Genomic DNA, 21882 nt, shown 5'->3' with positions numbered 1-21882 from the left:
ATTTTGTCACCGACTTTCACCCGCCGCCCGACGGGGCGGTTTTTTTTTTCTTAAAGGAGAAGCGACAGCCAAAAGCAGGCTCCGCCGCCAGGCCTCGCCGGAACCGCGAGCGGCGTCGCAGCCCGGCGGCAGGGAGCGGCCGCGCGGGGCTGGGGACGAACGGCTTTCCCTGCCAGGCCTCGCCCGCAGGGTGACGGGACCTGGGGGCAGCCGGAGGGGCGCAAGGCAGCGGCGGCGGTAGGGAGTCTGGCAGCGCCGAGCGCCCCGCGGCGGACGCACGGCGGAGGGGCGAACCGGGCGGCGGGCCGGCGGAGCGGCAGCTGAAGGGGCCGCGCTCGGGTGGGCGCCGCGGCGGGGTCGGCCGGGGGGGGAGTGGGAGAGCGAGCGCGGTGGCCCTAGCGGCGCCTGCGCGGCGTGGCGCACGCCCGGGGCGTGCGGGGCGTGGCCCGCTCATTGGCCGCACGACAGTGGAGGGGGCGGGCCCCGTCGCAGTCGGGCAGCCCATTGGCCAGGTGGTGCGCGAGCGGAGGAGACGGGCGGGAGGGTCGCGGGAAGGAGGAGGCGGAGCTGGGAGGCGTGGCTATCCTTCGCTTCCCGCCCGCGTATTGGCGGGCGCGGGAGGAGGTGGGTCCTTCGCTCCCCCGCGCGGAGGTGGGCGGTGGGCGGTGATTGGGCGCGGCCGAGGCGGGCGAGGTGAGGTTTGGCGGGAGGGAGGGTGGAGCCCGCAGGCGTAGCTGTGGTCCTGCCGCTCGCCGCCCCGATGCCGGCGGGCACCGAGGAGCCGGCGGGCGCCGAGGAGCAGCCACCTGCCCAAGGCCCGCCGGCGGCGGCTGAGAGGCCGCCGCCTTCGGGTCGCCGCCGTCCGCCCCTGTCCGCCGCCGATCAAGGGGAGGAGTCTGGAGGCAGCCGTGTGCTAAGGGGCGGCCGGGAACGGGGCCGGGCCGCTGCCGCCTCGGCCGCGGGGGGAGCCGCTGCCGCCGTTTCTCGCCGTCGTAAGGCCGAGTATCCTCGGCGCCGGCGGAGTAGCCCCGGGGCCCGCCCCGCCGCCGAGCAGCTCGCCGCCGAAACGCCACCCGCGGCCAAGAAGGCCCCTCGGGCCGGGTGAGTGCCCTGCGGCACCGGGCTTGGTCCCCGCTCTCCCTTGGGTCGCGATCGGGGGTGGGAGGCTGGGAAGCTGTCCTGGACGAGGGGCCTCTTCTCTGTCCCGTTCGGGTGGCACCTAGGCCCCGGGGCCCGCTTCCGTCTGGGGGGTGCCCCGGCGCTGTGCCTCTTTGTTGCGGGCCGGCCCCACCGGTCCCTGCCCGAGAAAAACAGTGTCTCAAGTGCCACCGGCTCACGGCCGCCCTGCCTGTTGCGGCAGGTGTGCCTTCGACTGTGAGTCGAACCGAAGCACCTTGTGAGCCGCCGGCCGCGCAGCGTCCTCGGGAAGAGCATCTGCCTTCCTCCGTGCTCCTCGGTCTCCAGCTTGTTTTGGCCCTGTATGCCCCAGGGCATCGGTGAAGGCGGTGGCGGCGTTTGTTTTCCTGGAGAGGATGACAGCATCTCATTGCTGCATTCTTTCTGGAGTAGCAGAGCAGTCACCACTGCAGTCACCTGCACCAGGGTGCTTGGGGCACTTGGTCCTGGAGCTGAGCTGCCTTTCTCTGACCACAGCCTCTTCAGTTTAGTCTTGCTGTGGGCCAGAGTGGGCTCTTGCTGCTTTATTGTTCCAGCTCACCTAAACTTTTTCTGGGTGAGGCAGTCCACCTTGGTTTATGGGGTTGAAAGCAGTGATTTGAGAACATGGCAATGGGTCTGCCCCCAGTTGGGAGTCAGGGTTTGTTCTCAGCATCATCTATTTTCTTGTTTCTGCTGCCATGCTGTAGGAGCTCTCTCATGTTCATGTTTTGTACTCTTTTTTTCAGGTGCACAGATAAAGCAGCTGGTAAAGGTAAGAGCTAAATCACTCTCTTACTCTTGTATGCCACCCAGAAAGTCAGAGCTTTCCCACAAAGGCAGCCAAGCATCTCTTGGAGCCCTTTTAAAGAGTGTTTTGTTGCTTGATGATTGGCTCTTTTTTCCCAAGGTCTCTGTCAAGACTCTGGAACTGCAATAAACTGCTGCTGCTGCTTGTGCTCAGTGTGTTAAAAGTTACTCTTTTAGATAAGCACCAGGGTCTTGCTGTGCTGGGGGAGGTTGAGGCCACACCATTTGACAGCTCTTGTTATGCAGTGGTTCTCAGGAGGCAGCAAACCCAGGGCTGCTATCAGTGCTGCTGGTCTTAAAGTACAGGTGTGGGTCCTCAAGAGACATGTGAAAGAGGTCTTGAAGTGAGAGTATTCAAATATTTACCCTTGCCATGTTCTGGCTTTGGTGGATGGTGAATTTCTCATGCTTGTGTCTTCAAGGATGAAAGAGCAAAGTTTTGAAGAGGAGAGAGGAGCTTGATGAGTCTAACCCAGAAAGCCCCAGCTGGGGGGCATGCAGCCAGGAGCAGAACTTCTGTGCTGCCACTGCCAGCCATGTGAACTCTGCCTCTCTACTTAACAGCTTCTTGTCCAAACAAAATGTTAGAGGGCTTTGCTCCTCATGCAGTGATGACTTCTGAAGCAGCTCCAAGTGAAAGGCTTTGTGCAGTGTTGGTTTTGGTCTGGCCCTAGAGAACTGTCAGAGACCTGAAGTGGTGAGGAAGGAAGGTCAGACACCTGTGCAAATGACTTCACCTTTCTGCTGGAGCTGTTCAGTTGTTGTTTGCAGGCATCTGTGTCTTGAAGGGTGCCTTTTAGTCTGGTACTTCAGTAGCTCTCTGTTCCCTTGGGGGTTTGTATTGGTTTGAATCAGCAGCAGGTTCAACTCAAGCCATGACAGTGTTGAAATCCATCAGAATTCTGGCTGGCAAGGTGGATTGCTGCAGAATTAGCCAATGTGTGTTTAGCACAGGCCCCACTGGTGTGCATTTGGCTCTTGCTGCACAGAGGGTGGGCAGAGGATTCATTGTAAGAGAGGTTCAACCCCTTGGGCCAAGGCACAATCGCAGGAGTGTGGCAGAAGGCCTGGGGTCATCACTTCATGTAGTGCCAACATCACAGCTTTGTGGTGAGTCCAGCGTCTTGGGTACCCTTCAGGAGAAATGTTTATGTGGTAGGGGTGGAAAAATGGGCAGAACAGTTCCACTTTAACCCCACTCTTCCCTGGGACTTGCTTGAAAATAGCAAATGCCAGTCTGAGGTTTCCCACATCTGGGGCTCTCTGCACTCCTTCCATTTTAGGGTTTTAGCTTTAGGCTGTGGGAAACTCAGCTGCCCTAAAATGTGAGAGTGGAAAAGGTGTTTCCTCCGGTTCTTGGGCTCTTTTTGAAGTGATGAGCCTCCCAGTCAGAATGGAAATTGTCACTGAGGAGCCCAAAGGAAATCTGCTTTGCTGATTTTTGGTTTGGTTTGCTTTGCTTTGCTTTGTTTGTGGCTTTTTCCCCTCCAGTCTTTAGAAACACAGAGGTGAGAAATCTGTGCCTCTGTGCTCCAGCTGGATGAGGTGGCTGCACCATGCTTGTGCTTGTTGGGGAAGGCATGAGGCAGAGCAAATGAAGTGCCTTCCTCAGACAGATAAGGCACTTTGCAGGAGAGAAACTTCCTTCCCACTCCCTCCTTTGTGGCCTTTAGCACAGAATGTTGGAAGCAGCCTGTTCAGATGTAAGCAAGCTGCAGCTTTCCAGAGCTGGCTGCAGTATTGCAGGTGAGGTCTCACCAGGGCAAAGTAGAGGGGGAGGAGAACCTCCCTGGCTCTGCTGGACACACTCCTCTGAATGCACCCCAGGACCCCATTGGCCCTCTTGGCCACCAGGGCACACTGCTGCCCCATGCAGAACTTGTTGTCCAGCAGCACCCCCAGGTCCTTCTCCATCTCTTCTTGGCTGTGATGTGTGCAGCCCTGGCTGAATCTGCGCTGCCGGCGAGCTGCTGGGCCGGGGGCAGCGCTGCTGCTCTCGGTGGTGCCGTGGGGGCAGGCACTTCTCTTGGCTTGGGAGCACAAACACAAAGGTTTGAGTGTGCAGGTGTGGTGGGAAGGTTAGAGGTGTGTGTTGTGTCAGAGCTAGGAGGTGGTGCTGCTTGCATTCCCTGCCTGGCCCTGCTCAGCCGTGCAGTGGCAAACATTTCCCTCCTCTTTGTGCCCGCAGCTCCGCTGCAGCAGTGCAACGATCCACCTCAGCTGATCAGAGAATTGATGGGGCTGGAGTCAGGCAATGTAGTAGTAGCAGGATTCACATCTGGCTTCCCAAGCTGCTCTCTGTGTTCTTGGGGAAATGATTTTCATTTTGCTTAGGCCTGGATAGCTTTAGTGATTGGGATCTAGCTCAGTGAACATCCTTGACCTGCTTCCTTCCCAGTGCTTGGTGTGACTCTTCCAGCCAGGTCAGCAGTCAAGCAAAAGCCACTTCTCCCATTTAATATTACATCCAAGCCAGCTGCAAACTCTCATCCACTCTCTTTTTTTCAGTAAGATTGTTTTGCCTCTGCTGTTTGCCAATCACTCTAAAGGCTCTGAGTGAAGTTCTTTCTGTAGCAGGTGAAAGACCAGGCTGTGCAGCTGTCCTGGAGTAGTGGCTGCATACAGAGGTGCTGCTAGGTTTGTGCTTGGTGCTGGAGCCCCTCTGGCTGTTTTTGTTGTGTGTGTGTTGCCTTCCATCTGTGCTTTGTCTTTGAGGTTTTGGAGCTGCAGACTGGGAGCAGATTGCTCCTGCCACAGTAAGAAGGAAGAGGGTGGGGTTGGAAGGGTTGGTACAGAGGTGTCACCCCATGAATGAACACTCAGGCTCTGTGTGCCTGGTGCTGCTCTGCTGGAGTTGTGCAGAGCAGATGATGTGGAGGTTTGGTTTATGCAACTTACTTCTCCTGTGTGCTTTCAGTTTGTCATTTTCATTGGCACTGAGGCCTTTTTGGGGTATTCTTGGCAATGTCAAGACTGTCAGGGTTGGAAAGGACCTCAGGGATCATCCAGTTCCAATCCCCCTGCCATGGGCAGGGACCCCTCACACTAGATCAGGGTGTTCAGAGCCATGCTGAGGCAGAGGAGGAAGTACAAAGGAGGAGGGCTCTTGTGGGGAAGGCTCCTTGAACAGCTTCACTGCAGAGGAGTGAAGCAGAGTGGGGAGTGGTAGAAATGTGTCCTGGCAGAGGTCTCTTTCAACACCCCAAGGAGCTTTGAAAATCCCTTGCTAAGAGATTTTCAGCCGAGTGCCTGACTCAGGGGAGCAGGCCTCTTCCAGGAGCAGCTGTGTGTGCTGGCACTGGCAGCAGGGCATGGTGTGAGGGGAAGGTTTCTGAGAGGAGGGCTTCAGGTGCCTTTGGGTTTGATTTAGCTTTCCAGGAAACACCCAAAGCCCTGGAGGTGTTCACAGTTAGGACTGACAATGTAAAGCAGTCATAGCTCACCTGGATCTGCTAAACCAGGAAGTCAGGAGGTGTGTGGGTCAATGCAGTTCATGCTCTGATGGTGGAGTGGCTTCATATGTGCAAGGCATTGGCCTTGGTTGCTGCTCTACAGTGAGATTGTGATGCCTCAGCATCCTGTATTCCAGTCAGGTGGTGACTGTTCCCACTCTGTTAATCAAGGACTGGGGAATGAGTCACACAGAGCAGGCTACATGCTGGAAGTAAAAGGACTCAAAAGGCTTGGTGTGAAGAGTTCATGTTGGGAGAGACCTCAGGATCCCCCTGGTCCCACCTGCTGTTCAACACAGAGTTCACATCACTGTGCTCAGGCAGAATCAGGCTCCTGTGAACCTCATCAGGTTCAACAAGACCAAGTGCAAGGTCCTGCACCTGGGTCCTGGCAGATCCAGGCTGGGGGATGAGCGAGTTGAGAGCAGTGCTGTGGAGAAGGGCTTGGAGATGCTGGTTTTAAGGGAGGAACTTGCTCACATGCAAACATCTTAGCCAGTTCTGTTCTCTTGCCAAACCATGGCTGGAGCTCTGCCACCAGCCAAAAAGAAACCACCTGCAGAAGCTATAAATGAGTGCAGAGACCTTGGGCTAACAGGGCTCATGATGCCTTTGGCTTGAGCTTGAGGCTGGGAGCATCCAGCTCAGATTCCTCAGGGTAATTACAAGGTGTCCAAGCCTGCTTAATTATGTGTTTGGGGGATTCTCCCAGCCTGGCTTCTAACATGGCCCAGGTTTGAAGCTAGTCTGTCATCAAGCAGTTGCTGAGGTTCAGGAGTGTCTGTCTTGTGCTTAGAGATCAGAGACAGTAAATAATCTGCCCTGGTGAGACCTCACCTGGAATATTGCATCCAGTTCTGAGCTCCTCAGTTCAGGATCTGCTGGAGAGAGGCCAAGGGAGGGCTACAAGGATGCTGAAGGGACTGCAGCACTGCCCTGTGAGAGGCTGAGAGCCCTGGGGCTGTTCAGCCTGGAGAGGAGAAAACTGAGAGGGGATTTAATAAATGTCTGTCAGTATCTGAGGGCTGGGGGTCAAGAGAGAGGGGACAGGGACAGGCTCTGCTCAGCTGCACCCTGGGATAGGCCAAGGGGCAATGGATATGAACTGCAGCACAGGAGCTTCCACCTCAGCAGGAGGAGGAACTTCTGCACTGGGAGGCTCGCAGAGCCCTGGAGCAGGCTGCCCAGAGAGGTTGTGGAGGAGCCTCCTCTGGAGCCTTTCCATCCCCACCTGGATGTGTTCCTGTGCCACCTGTGCTGGGTTCTCTGCTCCTGCCCTGGCAGGGGGCTGGACCTGCCGATCTCCAGAGGCCCCTGCCAGCCCCTGGCACCTGTGAGCTGGGGTTTCTGTAAGCCTTTGTCAGGGGGAGGTGTGAGCCCGTTTGGAGGCAGCAGGGGCTGCGACGAGAGCTTTACATGAAGGCTTGCTGGGGCTCACCCTGGGCTGTGCCCTGCTTGGCTGTGCTGCAGCTCTGTGGGCAGCAGCCGGCGGGGCGGGCGGGGGGCGCGAGTTAATGGCAGCAGTTGCGCTTCGTGTCCTTACAGAGACTGCCACGGGTGTTTCAGATCCCAAAGAAGAGAAGGAGGAGGAGGAGGAGGAGGAGGTCTCGGGCGCGCTCGGCCACGGCTCTCCCGGCGGCGCCGGCAGGCCTGGCCGGGGCTGGCGCAGCAGCAGGGCGGCCGCCGGGCGCCAGCGCGACCCTGAGCTCCCGCGGGCGGCCAGGCCCAAGGCTGCCTCCCTGCAGCTCGTCTGCAAGTCGGAGCCGAACACGGACCAGCTGGAGTACGGTAGGCGGGGGGCGGGAGGCGCCTGCAGGGGGCGAGGGCCGGGAGCCTCGAAGGCGGGCGTGGCGCGGGCGTGGCGCGGGCGCGGCGCGGGCGCGGCGCTGCTCGGCCGTGGGAACCCTCTGCCGCCGGCGCTCCGGGCACTGAACGGCAGCAGAGGTATCTGGATGAGCTCACTGCGGCGAACAGGCTGAAGCTAATGGCGACTTTCCCTTTCAGAGGTGACAGAAGGACATCAGTCTCCCGCTGCACTCAGGTAGGCGACGCCTCGGTGCTGTTTGCCTCCCGCGCCGCTCCTCCGGACGGGGAAGCTCACTCGAGGGGCTCTGCTTTATGTCCTCTGTGGAAGGCTCTGGGCTGCACAGGAGCTCTGTTCTTGCTCAGCCCTGGACCTGTGTGCTCTCAGTCTGGGTTCCAGGTGGACTGCAGATGTCAGGAGGTGCTGTGGAGGAGTGGGCAGTGAGATTTGGTCTGGGCATCGCACCTGCTGCCTCTGCTCCCTCAGGAGCAGGGGCTGTGGGTAGGGGGCACGTCGGAGGGGACTGCTCTGCCCAGCCTGTCTGTTTTGGCTGTCATTGTGCTTCTTAGTCAGTGCAAGCTGTTAGCTCTCCAAGGTCAGGCTGGGTGAGCAAGTGCTGTGGAGCAGTGCTTTTCCTGTCCTAGGGGATGATGCAGGAATATCCCTGCAGCAGGGCTTAAGCTGTTGATGCTAGGGAGAGGATTGTCCCCTTGGACCCAGCTCTGGGGAGGCCACACCTTGAGTGTCGTGTCCAGTTTTGGGCAGCTCAGTCAGCTGTGGAGGTGCTGGAGGCAGTGCAGAGGAGGGCAAGGAAGCTGGGAAGGGCCTGGATAATGAATCTGATGAGGAGCAACTGAAGGAGCTGGGGATGGTTGGTTTGAAGCAGAGGAAGCTGAGGGGAGACCTCCTGGCTGTCTGCAGCTTCCTGAAAGGAGCTTGCAGAGAGGCTGCTGCTGGTCTCTTCTCACAGGTCATTAGTGACAGAACAAGAGGCAATGGCCTCAAGCTGCCACTGGGCAGGTTTAGACTGGACAGTAGGAAACATTTTTTCCTGGCAAGAGTGGTCAGGGATTGGAATGTGCTGCCCAGGGAGGTGGTGGAGTCCCCAGCCCTGGATGTGTTTCACGGTGGTTTGGATGTGGTGCTTGGGGAGATGGCTTAGGGGTGAGCCTTGCAGAGCAGGGTTCTGGCTGGACTTGGTGATCCTGAGGCTCTGTTCCAGGCTGAATGTTTCTGTGATTGTGTAAAGTCCTCTCTTGGTTTTTTTCCCCCTCCCAACAGTGAGGATGAGGAGGAGATGCTCATCAGTGAGGAAGAAGTTCCCTTCAAAGATGATCCAAGAGATGAAACTTACCGGCCCCACCTGGAGAAGTAAGTTGGGTTAGGCCTTTGCTGTGCTTGCAGACACAGACAACCAAAGTGACACCTTGGTTAATGAGCACTGTGTGACCCAAAGCACCTGTGCTAGCTGCAGAGGTGGAATGGCTCCCAGTGGACTCAGTGCTTCCTAAATGCTGCTTCTCTGGCAGACTGAAGCCTTTAGAGCCCTGCTGGCTGCCAAGTTCTATATTAATCCTTGCTCAGAGTTCTGCTTGAAAGTGGGACTTGGATAAACTGAGCTGAATGTAGCTCCAGGGGTTTTTTATTGCTTAAATGCTTCTGAAGAGCAGACAATGGGAAGGGTATTGGAGTGATCTGTTGTGTTTATGTCTTTGTAGGGAAGCACCAAAGCAGAGGAGGAAAGCTAGCAAGGTGAAGGAGGAAAAAGAGAAGCAGAAAGAGATCAAAGTAGAAGTGAAAGAAGAGAGTGAGTTCCAGGAAGATGAAGAACCACCAAGGAAGTAAGGAAAAGTGCAGTTATGCAGAGTGTGGTGTTCATTTCACAGCCTTGCTTGTGTATCAGTGTTGTGGTGGTGGTGACCTCCCTCCTCCTCATCTGGTCCTGAAAGATAATAAGGCAGAAGCCTTGGTTCTGGTAGAATCACAGAATGGTCCAGGCTGGAAGGGACCTCCAGAGGTCATCCAGTCCAACCCCCTGCAGTCAGCAGGGACAGCTCCAACTAGATCAGGTTGCCCAGGGCCTTGCTGAGCCTCACCTTGGGTATCTCCAGGGAAGGAGCCTCAAGCACCTCCCTGGACAGCCTGCTCCAGTGTTCCACTACCCTGACAGTGAAGAACTTCTTCCTGATATCCAATCTCAATCTGCTCTTCTCTAGTTTGAAGCCATTGCCCCTGGCCCTGTACCTTCAGGCCTTTGCAGTCTCTCTGCAGCCTTCCTGGAGCCCACTTCAGGTACTGGAAGACTGCTCTGAGGTCTGCCTGGAGCCTTCTCATCAGCAGGCTGAACACCCCCAGCTCCCTCAGCCTGTCCTCAGAGCAGAGCTGCTCCAGCCCTGCAGACTGGATGAGCTTTGGAGGTCCCTTCCAGCCTAGACCATTCTATGGCATCTGGTTAAGTGTCCTCTTCCTACACTGGGGACTAACATGCCAGGGCTCAGGACAGCCAGCTGTGTCCTCCCTCATTTTGGAGAAGTGAAACAAGAAACTTTTGCTACCTAGTCAGTCTCTGGTGCTTGGAGTGGAGACTCAAAACCTTTGGGTGTGCTGCCACTGGAGCTCAGCACTGAGGCTTCCCTTCTGGCAGCTGAGGGAGGTTGTGTTGATGTGCCTGTCCCAGCCACTCTCTGGGGTGCTGAGTTCAAAACACCAAGAGCTGTTGAGTTGAAAGTACACAAAAGCTGCTGTGGTTCCTTCCTCTGGGAGCCTTGGAGCAATCTGGGCTCCCTCTGCAGGTCTGGGGCCTGGGGCTCTGCTAGAGAGCAGCCCCAGGGAGAAGGACCTGGGAGTGCTGCTGGACAACAAGTTCTGCATGGGACAGCAATGCGGCCTGGGGGCCAAGAAGGCCAATGGGGTCCTGGGGTGCACTGAGGAGTGTGTCCAGCAGAGCCAGGGAGATTCTCCTCCCCCTCTGCTCTGCCCTGGTGAGGCCTCACCTGGAATACTGCAGCCAGTTCTGGGCCCTCAGTTCAGGAGGGACAGGGATCTGCTGGAGAGAGTCCAAGGGAGGGCTGCAGGGATGCTGCAGGGACTGCAGCACTGCCTGGGGAGGAGAGGCTGAGAGCCCTGGGGCTGTTCAGTCTGGAGAGGGAGAAGGCTGAGAGGGATCTGATCAATGTCTATCAATAGCTGAGAGCTGGGGGTCAAGAGGGAGGGGACAGGGACAGGCTCTGCTCAGCTGCACCCTGGGATAGGCCAAGGGGCAGTGGATGGAAACTCCAGCACAGGAGGCTCCACTGCAACAGGAGGAGGAACTTCTGCACTGTGAGGCTCCCAGAGCCCTGGAGCAGGCTGCCCAGAGAGGTTGTGGAGTCTCCTCTGGAGCCTTTCCAGCCCCATCTGGATGTGTTCTGTGTGACCTGTGCTGGATTCCAGGGTCCTGCTCTGGCAGAGGGCTTGGACTTGATGATCTCCTGAGGTCCCTTCCAAGCCCTGGCATCCTGTGAGCCTGTGTATCAGCCAGGCACAGCCCAGCAGGCTGTGGTCAGAAGTGACCAACTCCCCTGCACAGAGCAGTGGGGAAGGCTTTTCTGGGAGCCCTCACCCAGGCACCACACCCTGCCCTTTCTTTTCAGCCTGCAACTGTCCAAACAACTTTTGATGTTAGAATGAAATTCATCCTTTTCCAGGCTGCACATCAGCACTCAGCACTCTGCTTGTGTAAGTGCCTGCTGCAGACAGCTAGCAGGCTGCTGCCTCATTAACTGCAAGCTCCAGAGAAGAGGCAAAAAAGGCAAAAAAAAATCAATAGAGTGCAGGTCAGAGGCAGATTCCTGTGGTTTCCTTCATGTGGTTTGCTCACACAACAGCTTCCAGCTCCCAGAGCATGGTTTATAAACAGGTAGTTTGCCACCACAGTCCACAGCTGCTGCTGCTCCCCACTTCCTCTGCTCTGTTGCCTAACATTTCACATCATGTGAAAAACAACCTGCACAACTAGGAGGAACGAGGTTAATGACCTAGCAGCTATTCTGCAGCCCTCTGCATTAACCACAGCAGGTTGTACACCTGTCAAGGCAAAACAAAATCTCTGCTGTGCCTCAGCAGCCCTCTGCTGATGTGCAGGATGCAGCTCCCAGGCAGCAGCCCTGCCCAGAGCACTCTGCCTGCTTGCTCACATTGCTGCAGAGACACTTACAGTGGATTGATGGAAGTCTTTTCCAGACCATACTGAGACATCTTTATTGCAAAACCATGCCAGTAAGATGCTGAGCAGGCACTCAGCATTCAAGCCAAGCTTTCAGAGTGGGCACAGGTTTCATTATGCACAGCAGCATCTGACACAAACAACATCACCACGAGCCTCAGGCAGCCATCTCCAACAGAATGAAAAGAGCCCAATGTGCAGCAGCTTAGGACCAGCAAGAGGAAAGAAACACAGCACAGGATGTTAGGGGTTGGAAGGGACCTCAGGAGATCATCAACTCCAACTCTTCTGCAAGAGCAGGACCCTAGAATCCAGTACAGGTCACACAGGAGTGCATCCAGATGGGGCTGGAAGGGCTCCAGAGAAGGAGACTCCACAACCTCTCTGGGCAGCCTGCTCCAGGGCTCTGGGAGCCTCACAGTGCAGAAGTTCCTCCTCATGGTGAGGTGGAAGCTCCTGTGCTGGTGTTCATAGCCACTGCCCCTTGTCCTGTGCTGGCAGCTGTGTGGTGGTGAGTGGTGAGCTGTGACACCTTGGAGAGAGGCAGCCCTGTGCACTAGAGCTGGTTGGTAGCCATGCAGCACCAGCCTGGTTTGGGCTGGTTTGAGGTCTGCCACATGGCACCCAGTGTCCTGCAAAGAAACTGTCAGAAGTGTGGGGATCACAGCTCCACAGGGAGCAGCCTGCAGGAGCAGGTTGCACACAGAGGCCCAGGTGCTCAGCTGCTTTAGGGAGCCTGCCCAGCTCTGACCAGAGTGTTTCCTGGTCTGGGATCCACAGCAGCTGCCTTGCTGGGTGCAGCCTTGCTTTCCAGGCTCAAAGTGCACAGGAGCACTGTAGTGTGTTTCACACATCCTGCTCCTGCTCCCTAGCACACACTTCACAAAGTCTTGCTCACTAATGTTGTAAGGAAGCTGCTCTCAGGTCTGTTTCTGTAACCTTGTTTGTCACAGGAGGGGAAGGAGGAGAAAGGATGACAAAAGTCCAAGGCTGCCCAAGAGGAGGTGAGTGAGTGCCCTCTGCTTAGCTCCCTCCTCAGGACTTGCTTCCCCTGCACCCTGCACAGACATGTTGATTGTCTCAAAGCTGTCACTTGTGCACAAGGCACAAGCACTGTGCTTTGACTTCCCTCCTTTCCTTCTCCCTGTAAGGGTGGGTTTGGTTTCAGCTAACTGAATCAGCACTCCCCCTCCCCACTTCCAAGTAGCTCTCTAGCCTGGCATTGCCCAGGAACAAGGCTCTGGGAAGTCTGTGTCCCCTGTGGTTTTCTCAGCTCGGGGGAGACTCCTCAGGTAGTGCTAGGAGCAGAGGGAACTCTCAGACAGAGACTTTATCAGCATAGCCCAAAGAGGACTGCTGGAGCAGTAATCCTGTGCTCTGCCATCACCAAGCTGCCCTGGCACTCGTTGACCTCGCTGCTGCCCTGGCTCCAGCTGCATCAGCTAACCACTGCCACTCTCCCTGCTGACTCCTTAGGAAGAAGCCTCCCATCCAGTATGTGCGCTGCGAGATGGAAGGCTGTGGCACAGTCCTGGCTCACCCACGGTACCTGCAGGTTGGTTAAGGCTTTTTCACTTCCTGGATGAAGGGTTGAGGCAGGGAAAGGACCATTTGGAAGAGGCAAGCCGGTCCTTCACTGGCTGGCACTGGGGCACTCCTTCCTAGCACTGCCTTTATGGTAGATGCAATCAGTTGTGGCCGTGCGTGTCCCTGTCCTGTTGCTTGGTGTCCATCTCAGTGACTGGAGTCTGCTGAGGGGCCCTCTGGGCTCCCTGTGTCTCAGCTGTTCTCTTAGCCATGTGAAGAGTCTTCAGGCTTTCACTCTTGCTTTACAGCATCACATAAAGTACCAGCACTTGCTGAAGAAAAAGTATGTGTGTCCTCACCCCTCCTGCGGTCGGCTCTTCCGCCTCCAGAAGCAGCTCCTGCGGCACGCCAAGCATCACACAGGTACAGGGAAGCGGGACAGGCACGATGCAAGCGCTTCAGGTCGGTGAGCAGAGAGAAGGGAGGGCAGGAGGAGCCTCTGGGGCTTTTGAGGAGAGCAAAGCCAAGGCAGGTGGGATAATTTGCAGCAGCAGGGTGTTCTGTCCTTCTGGATTGCTATCTTTCAAGGAAATGGAAGGAACAGGCCATAGAGTTTGGAGTTCTCCCTCTGGCAAGTATCACTTGAGAGTTGTGTAGGGGAAGAAACCAAGCCAAGCTTTAACCTCATTTGCTAGCCCTTCAGTATTGGCCAGAATGGATAATTAGCTCTTAGGAGAGTCTTAATCATGCTTTAACTCTCCCAGCCAGCTGCTGGGCTGTACTGGGAGACACCTCCTCCTCTGCTATGCCTGCTGGCCTCCCAGCACTTCTAGTTCTGCTGCTTCTTGGGCAGCTTTACCTGCAGCATGTGAGAGCTGGGAAGGGGAGCAGGTCTGCAGGGAAGTAATGCTCCAACTGGTGTTGCTTTCTAGATCAAAGGGATTACATCTGTGAGTACTGTGCCCGAGCCTTTAAGAGTTCTCATAACTTGGCAGTGCACCGAATGATCCACACGGGCGAGAAGCCCTTGCAGTGAGTACCTCTTGCCTGGCCCTTGCTCCCCTGCTTTGAGGGACAGAATCACAGGAACATCCCGCTTGGAACAGACCCTCAGGATCACCAAGTCCAACCCAGAGCCCTACTCTGCAAGGCTCACCCCTAAGCCATATCCCCGAGCACCACATCCAAACCGCCTCTAAACACATCCAGGGTTGGTGACTCCAGCACCTCCCTGGGCAGCTCGTTCTGAGGCCTGACCACTCTTACCCTGGAAACCGTTTTCCTCCTGTCCAGTCTAAACCTACCCAGTGGCAGCCTGAGGCCATTCCCTCTTGTTCCAGCACTAATTTCCTGTGAGAAGAGACCAGCAGCAGCCCCTCTACAACCTCCTTTCAGGTAGTTGTAGACAGCAGTAAGGTCTCCCCTCAGCCTCCTCTCTGTCAACCTGAACAGACCCTTGGATACAGCTTTCTTGGGCTGCACTGAGCGCAGGGACAGCTCTGAGGGCTGGAGCCTGGCATCCCAGCTCTCCAAACACACATCAGTGGGAGCTGCCACTTGGCTCACCCGCTCCTCGAGGCAGCGTCTCAGCACTGCTCCGGGTCGCCGCAGCCCTGCGCAGATAGAGCTGGCAGAGCTGCAGCCAGCACCAGATGATTCCTTTGCATTGCTTTCCGGGCGGCCTCCTCGCTGCCGTCCCTCTGCGGTGACCTCCCCCTTCTCCTCTGGCAGGTGTGAGATCTGCGGCTTCACCTGCCGGCAGAAGGCTTCCCTCAACTGGCACATGAAGAAGCACGACGCAGACTCTTTCTACCAGTTCTCCTGCAACATCTGCGGCAAGAAGTTCGAGAAGAAGGACAGCGTGGTGGCCCACAAGGCCAAGAGCCACCCCGAGGTGCTGATCGCCGAAGCGCTGGCTGCCAACGCGGGCGCCCTCATCACCAGCACCGACATCCTGGGCGCTAACCCCGAGGCCATCGCGCCCCCCACCGACGGCCAGGGCCTCCCCCTGCTCCCCGACCCCCTGGGCGGCGCCGCCCCCGCGGAGTGCCTGCTGCTGGGCCCCGACGGGATGCCGAAGCCCTACTGCGGCGGGGCGGAGCGCGTCAGCCTGGTGGCCGACGGCAAGCTCTTCGTGGGCGGCGGCAGCAGCGCCAACCCGGAGGGGCTGGTCATGAACACAGAGATCCTGGGGGCCACCACGGAGGTGCTCATCGAGGATTCAGACTCCGCCGGCCCCTAGTGTGGGTGGGGAGCGCCTCGGGTGCTGGGACGCTGTATTTAAAGAGAGGAAAACAGGCAACAAACAAACAGAGACTGAACTGAAAGAGAGGAAAGTTCAACACAACTTACAGTACTAGTAAATAACCGAAGGGTCTGCTCCCCTCCAGTGTGGATCACAGCACATCCTCTTTCTTCCAACCACTTCTCTCTCTCTCCCACTGCTCCTTTGTAGGAAGGGGCAGGTGCTGCCGTTACCAGAGCGAGCCGGACCGAGCGATGGATGTCCCCGGTGGAGGGCAAGGGGGGGGACTGCTGAGACCCTTCACTCTACCCCAAAGCAGTTGCCTTTCTGGCTCCTTGACGTGGCACCACTTGCAAACTAGAAAGTATTTGATACGCTCTGGACAAGTTTCTTAGGGCTCCCTCTGGCCCCCGGTCCCAACGTCTATGCATTGCTGCACTCTGGTCCTCGCAGACTGGTTCTTTCTCCCAGGGCTGGGAGTTTGGCTTGGCACTTTAGGGCCCCCTCAGCAGGGCGAGCTGTGAAGCGGCGCACGTCCCTCTCCCCACCGCGCTCCCTGGCTCCGGCTCCGGCAGGAAGTGGAGGGGAGGGAACGCCCTGGCTCGTAGATCATGTTTGCTTGGAGAGGCCCGGGGGCTACGGGAGCCCTGCGTGGGAGAGGCAAGGAGGAGCATCCCAGTTTGACGACAGTAATTTGCACTTTGAACATGCTTCGTTTTTGTGTTGTGGTAACGAGATTCCTTTATTTATTGATTGAAAGAGGGTCGGTATTTTTAGTTATGTTCTTAGGGGGTGGAGGTGGAAGGAGCTTGGGCTACTTCCCAGTAGGCTCCTTTGCACTAGCGAGCTGCAGGGAGCAGGTCGCTGGGAGAGCTGGGCTGGAGGCAGCCTTCTGGGCTCAGATGTCTCTCAGCTTCTCCAGAGGAGAGGCAGAGCCCCTGGAGGAGAGGCTGCTCGCGCTGGGGGGCTCTGCAGCAGCGCTGTAGCAGGAGGATGCGGTGAGTGATGGAACGGTTGGCTGTTGCCTACCTCCCAGCCAGGGGCGAGCTCCTTGCTCTCGAAGCCTCCCCCTTGCTCCCTGCCTTTCAGGGAAGAACATCAGCCAGGAGCTTGTTCTCGTGACATAGGACAGCGGTGAGCTGCTTGCTGCTGGGGGGTGAGCTCCTCCAGCTCTGCCTCTCTCTTTCCAGGTCTAGGACAGAGATACAGAAGCAGGGATGGCATGTGGTTGTCTCAGGCTTGTTTATCCAAGGCAATAGACTGACAGGGGACGCAGAGGCTGTCAGCATCTCTGCCCCAGGCCCGTCCTGGGGGGAGGGGCTGCTGCAGCCACGGTCTCAAAGCTTCTCTCTCCTGTGCTGTCCGCGAAGCCTGTCGGTTCGAGCCTTGTCTGCTGGTGTGGCCAGGACAGCTCTGGGCCCTGGCAGAAGTTTGCATAGGATATGGTGTGTCTGCTATGGAGACTTGGATCTTTTTGCTCTGACCTGAGTTGTGTGTGGAGATTCAGTGGCCTTGAATTCGTGGTGTTTTTTGGAAGAGGTGAAGGACAACCTGAGCTCTTTTTTTGCTTTCCTGTTTGCTTGGTTTCTGGGTCGTGTGGCTGGGAGCAGAGAACTGAGGTATCTTGTTCGAGCACAAGGTTGGCTGAGTCGGTCTGTGGCACACAGCAGCTGGGCAGGACTGGGGACCTGGGGGGCTGTAGGATGGCAATAAACCAGGGAATTTAATTGGAGACTCTTGAGAGGAAACTGGCTCTGAACACCCACTCTGTCCCCTGTGCTGCCTGGAAACGAAGCTGTGGGCCAGACCTGACAGCTTTCATTAGGCCATTTGTCCTGAGCTGTCCCCCCCACCTTTCCCCCTTTACACTGATAGCTTTGTCAGGGCAAGTTGAAACACTTCTGGTGTTGGGGTGGTTTGTGGCTGAGCAGTTTTCCACCGTGGCTGGTGTCTTACGTCCTGGGTGTGGGCATCCCACGTTCCTGCACCCTGGCAGCAGCATGACTCCCATGCCTGCAGGAGATGCATCTGGCCATGAGCCTCTCCTGCAGATAAGGCTGAGGGCCCCAGTACCTGAACGTGGGTCTCTGGAATGGTGAATGTCAGGTCCATGGTGGTACCTTGTTAAACTGAACCAGTTTCTGCAGCTGGGGCGATCCAGTTTCTTGCCTGGATCAGGTTAGTGTGGTTTCCAGCAGGTAGCTCCCAGGTGGCTCCCTTGCAGCGCAGCAGAGCTGTGTTCAAACTCCCCTCGGGTGCTTCCGTGCCCCAGCAGTGTGCTCTTCTGTCTGGGCAGGCTTGGGGCTGACTGAGCCCCGTGGCGTGGCGGTGGCGTTGGCATCTCCTGGCCTGGATCCTGCCAGCAGCAGCAGACGTGCTGCCGGTGTAGTGCAGGTTGGCCACAGTCGTCCCCACGCTTACTGCAGAGCGCACTGCTGGAGCTGGGTTCCGTGCCCTCCCCCCGTGCCCCGTGGGAGGTGCAGGCGGGCAGGGCCTGGCACAGAACACTAAATGGAGAGCTTGGGGTTTTGTTTTCTGAGAGATGGCACTTAAAATGTTTTTGAGTCAAGGGCTTGCTCACCTCTGGTGATGCAACACTTGGCACCTGGCTGGGAGGCAAGGGAGGCTGCCTCGTCTGCATCTGCCCCAACAGCTCTGAGCAGAGCGAGGAGTTTACCATCAGCCACATTGCTGGGATGCAGGCGAGCAGCTCCTTTGCTTCCCAGCCTGGGCACCTCTGGTCCCTGCTGCTCCCCACCTCGGCCTTCCACGCACCCCTCTCAGCTCTCTCCTTTTTTTCCCCCCTTTTCCTGGGCTCAGCCCCTTGCCTGTCTGTCCTCTAACCACAGCCTGCTAACCCCTGGTGCAGGAGGGACTGCTGTAGCTTCCTTCCCACTCCCATTTGAGACCCTCAACTGACACAGCCCTCCTGCAGCTCCTCCCGCCCTCGATGTCTCTCCTTCACTCGCATGCAGTTTGCTTCAATAAATTATTGTAGTAGTTTGCAATAAACTTTTTTGTATTTTTCCCCCCCCTGTATTTATTTTTCTTCTCCTCCCCGGGGAGGGAATGGAGGGAGTGCAGAGCCCTGTGCCTGCTCTCGGTGCCCTGGGGAGCTTGCAGGCGCTGTACCCAGTTCGAGCAGCGGCGTGCGGGCAGGGGCCTCGGTCCGGGAGCCCCCAGGGCACAGGGTTGGGGCCGGGGGCTGTGCCAGCGCCGGCTGGGGGCTTCCGGAGCTCAGCAGCACTTTCTGCAGTAGCCACCAGGTGGCAACGATGCTGTTGGGTTGGCCACCGGCCCTGGGAGCTCGGACTTGGTGGGGCCGGGGCAGCCCCCCAGCCAGGCTGGGGCAAGGCTCAGCGTACTGTGATACTAAAGGGAAACTGCTTTTCAACCCCTGGTTTTTCTTCTGTTCTTTCTCTTAATCTGGGTAATACATAACCAAAATAAACATACTGAGGAAAACAACCCGAACCAACCTAAAGGGCTCTTTTTGTCTTGGTGCATGCAGTTTGCTCTAGTGGGTGGCCAGCATTGCCCTGGGCTAATGCCTGGGACCTCCTCCTCTGCTGCAGGGCCCCTCTGTGAAAGGGCACCCAGAGGTACCCAGCGCCCTGCAGCCACGGGGAAATAAGAGGACTGGAGAGGGCCAGGACAGGCCCCTGCAGCCCTCTGTTGTGGTTTGGTTTGCAGCCCGGGCTGCAGCCGGTGCTGGGTCTCCAGCCCAGGGACTCCCCTCCGTCCTTCGTCGGTCGCAGTGCTCTGCCCCACCGCGGCCCAGGCCGAGGCGTTGAGCAACGTCTGGGCTCTGCTGGCCGCTTCCCGGCAGCGGTTCCCCGCGCCGTGGCGTGAGCCGGGGGATTAGCCTGCTGCTAATCTCACTGTGTGCTTGGGAGGGACGAGGGGCTGGGAGCTGGGGCTGGGAGCCTGCTGCCGCCGGGCAGGGCCATCATGGGCGAGCTCTCGGGGGAGCGATGCGGGAATTAGGGCAATAATCTGTTGCTGTTGATCCCAGAGGCCAGAACTGGCAGCGCCGTGCCAGCCCCCGGGCGCAGAAGGAGGGTAGTGCCAGGCCGGCGTACGCGTGAGCGGAGCTCTCGGCTGGAATGCACCAGCTCAGCAAGGGATTGTCCTCTCTGGGCTGGGCAGGCACCGTGCCCTGAGCCTGGTGCCCGTGACGGCTGCCCAGGCCATGGCGGCGGCAGACAGCCCCTCCGCCGGCCTCCGGCGCCGCGACCTCTGCAGCAGAGGCATCCGCCTGGCCGGGAAGATGCGCTCGGATGTCATGGACCTCCTGGACACTTACGTGAGTTGGCTGTGCCCCCTCTGCCCGCTGGCGGGGTGGGGGGCACTGCTGGGGGGGCTGTGGCTGTGCTGGGGCATGAGGGGGCTGGCCCCCAGGGGAAGTGGGGAATTAATTCCTGGTGGTACTGAGGCCTTGCCGCCTGGGCAAGCCTTAGGCACCTTGCCTGGCGCCGCCCCGAGTGCCTCCTGGCCGGTGTTGGAGCTGATCCCTGGAGAGGCCTCCTGTCTTTCACCACTGATACCCAGCTGCTGTGTGCCCTGCAGGTGGAGTGGCAGGGCCTGGACGCCTCGGCCAGCGTGGCGGCGGTGGAGGGCGTGCCGGCGGCGGCGGTGGAGCGCTGGGATGAGCAGACGGGGACCCAGCGGCTGCTGGAGAACCTGGCAGCGTACAGAGCCTTCCGGGCACTGCTGGCACAGATGCTGGAGGAGCAGCAGGAGCAGCTGGGTGAGGCTGACACTGCCCTGGGCCGGGCGCTGGCGGCCGTCCTGCTCCAGGTCTCAGCCTTCACCTACCACCTCGAGGAGCTGCTGCAGCTGGAGAGCCGTGGGACCCCCAGCGAGGAGGTGGCTGTGCCGGCGCCCCCCTCCCAGCTGGGGCTGTTCGAGAGGAAGCTGCGGGGCCTGGGGGTGCTGCGGGAGCTGGCACAGTGGGCGGTCAGGTCCGCGCGGGACCTGCGGCAGCTTGCCAAGCCCAGCCCGGGCAGCAGCTCGGTGCCCAGCCCCGATGAGAGCCCTTGAAGCTGGGTATGTGTTGGGAGGGCTTGGGTCCTGCTGGGGCATAGCAGGGGGCTCCTTGCAGCCTTTGCAGAGGGCTGCTGACAGCACAGAGCTGTTCAGGATGGGGTGCAGGTGGGAGGGACCAAGTCTCTAACCCCTGGGCCTCCCTCATGCTTTTGGTACCACTCCCTGGGGGGAAACTGAGGCATGGGCCTCAGTCTCTGGAGACTTTCAAGCCCCATCTGGATGTGTTTCTGTGTGTCCTGTGCTAGATTCTATGGTCCTGCTCTGGCAGGGGGGGTTGGACTTGATCTTCAAAGGTCCCTTCCAACCCCTAACATCCTATGATGCATTCTGCCCTGGAGCAAGCTGGGGTACCCAGGTGGGGTGAGCCTCAGGGGTGGCTCTGACTCTGCCTGCTGCAGGGTCAGAATTATCCCCTGGGAAGCAGCTTTGGTCTTTACCCCAGGGCGAAGAGGCTGCGGTCCTCAGTGGGCTTCCTTTGAAATCCAGTTGCTGCCTGGGCTGCTGTGGCCAGATGCTGCCTCTGGCAGAGAGAAGCTGCCTTGGGGCTCTTGCAGAGGCAAGGCAGGAGCAAAAGGACAGAAGAATTTTGCCTAGTGGAAGAAAGCTGGGGACCTGCCCCCCAGGTGTGAGATGCAAGACTTGGCCATGTTCACAGGGACTCCTTTCTCCTTCCTGGCTCACATTTTCTGCACGTTGAATTTCTGCTCTAACTGCTTGGGGGCTTTTTTCTGGGGGGGAGAGGGGGTGTGGGAGTACAATATGGAAGGGGTTTCTTAAGCACTCAAAGTAATGGAGAAGAGCTTTTAATGGAAGGCTGTGATTCAGAAGACTCTCTGCAAGGAGGCTTGTGCCTCCAGGGGTTATTTTGGGACTGGAAATGGCACAGAGGATTAAGTAGCCCAAACCATATCTATGCTTACCCTGTGAGGGGGAATGCTGTGACATTTTGCAGCTGCCCAGGCTGTGGTTTTCTTGCTGAATGGATGTGATGGCTGCCGGCTGCAGAGTGAATAAAAGGGCTGGGAGAGCTAATGGGGTGACGTGACTTCTTGGGAGAGGTGGGACAATGGGGCTCAACTTCACCAGAGAGCCTGAGCCACACTGCTCTTACCCCAGGGAAGGTTTGGTCCTGGTGGGGTGGGAGGTTTGGGGCTGATGATGCCTGCTGGGAGGCCATAAGGAAGATGAGGGAGCTGGGGATGAAGGAAGAGGAGGTGGTGGAGAGGGTGACTGGGGCTGTGCATCATCCTGGTGTGGCCCTGCCTTCCTCTCTGGCCTGTGAGAGGGAAGGCAATGTAGAGGGACGCCAGGGGCACGAGGTGGGGAGCAGGCTGGGGACGTGCCTGGCTGGCCCCATACAAAGAGCCTTTGTTGTGGTGGGTGGTGGCGACACTGGGCACAGCGCCCACCCCAGCAGCACTGCTGCCTGCATGGGCACAGGGGCCCCAGGCGCTGCGGGAGGACAAAGGGCGACGCTGAGGCGCAGAGCCCCTGCCACCCATCCTGCCCTCTCCATCGTCCACATCAAGGCAAGGAGGGCCCTGTGGAGTCTGGCCACGGGTGGTTTAGTGGTGCCTGGTGGTGTGTGGGTGACACCCAAGGGGAAGAACGAGCACCTTCGTGCCTGACCGCAGCT

The 21882-nt window shown here is 58.1% G+C and overlaps 2 protein-coding genes across 2 annotated transcripts; both read left to right on the top strand.

Annotated features, from left to right (window-relative positions):
- Positions 1–760: 760 nt before the first annotated feature.
- ZFP91 (ZFP91 zinc finger protein, atypical E3 ubiquitin ligase) lies at positions 761–17566 on the top strand. Its single transcript, XM_054171677.1, has 11 exons — positions 761–1101; positions 1905–1930; positions 6984–7205; positions 7422–7458; positions 8503–8592; positions 8940–9062; positions 12379–12429; positions 12902–12980; positions 13261–13375; positions 13885–13984; positions 14684–17566. The coding sequence occupies exons 1-11, from the start codon at positions 761–763 to the stop codon at positions 15192–15194; spliced, it is 1695 nt and encodes a 564-aa protein (XP_054027652.1). The 3' UTR covers positions 15195–17566.
- A 1561-nt stretch (positions 17567–19127) lies between these two features.
- On the top strand, positions 19128–20944 carry CNTF (ciliary neurotrophic factor). Its single transcript, XM_009897487.2, has 2 exons — positions 19128–19503; positions 19767–20944. Exons 1-2 carry the CDS (start codon positions 19390–19392, stop codon positions 20238–20240), a joined length of 588 nt encoding a protein of 195 aa, XP_009895789.2. The 5' UTR covers positions 19128–19389; the 3' UTR covers positions 20241–20944.
- Positions 20945–21882: the final 938 nt, after the last annotated feature.

This window comes from Dryobates pubescens, chromosome 22 (genome assembly GCF_014839835.1).
Source record: "Dryobates pubescens isolate bDryPub1 chromosome 22, bDryPub1.pri, whole genome shotgun sequence".
In the NCBI taxonomy this organism is placed as follows: domain Eukaryota; kingdom Metazoa; phylum Chordata; class Aves; order Piciformes; family Picidae; genus Dryobates; species Dryobates pubescens.
The sequence above is the reverse complement of the archived record's forward strand: the minus strand, read 5'-3'. Positions and strand labels throughout refer to the sequence as shown.

Coding starts and splice junctions, on each gene's coding strand:
- ZFP91 (XM_054171677.1), top strand. CDS start 761: ATGCCGGCGGGCACCGAGGAGCCGGCGGGCGCCGAGGAGCAGCCACCT. Junction 7,459..8,502: donor CAGTCTCCCGCTGCACTCAG/GTAGGCGACGCC, acceptor CCCTCCCAACAG/TGAGGATGAGGAGGAGATGC. Junction 12,981..13,260: donor CTCACCCACGGTACCTGCAG/GTTGGTTAAGGC, acceptor CTTGCTTTACAG/CATCACATAAAGTACCAGCA.
- CNTF (XM_009897487.2), top strand. CDS start 19,390: ATGGCGGCGGCAGACAGCCCCTCCGCCGGCCTCCGGCGCCGCGACCTC. Junction 19,504..19,766: donor TGGACCTCCTGGACACTTAC/GTGAGTTGGCTG, acceptor TGTGCCCTGCAG/GTGGAGTGGCAGGGCCTGGA.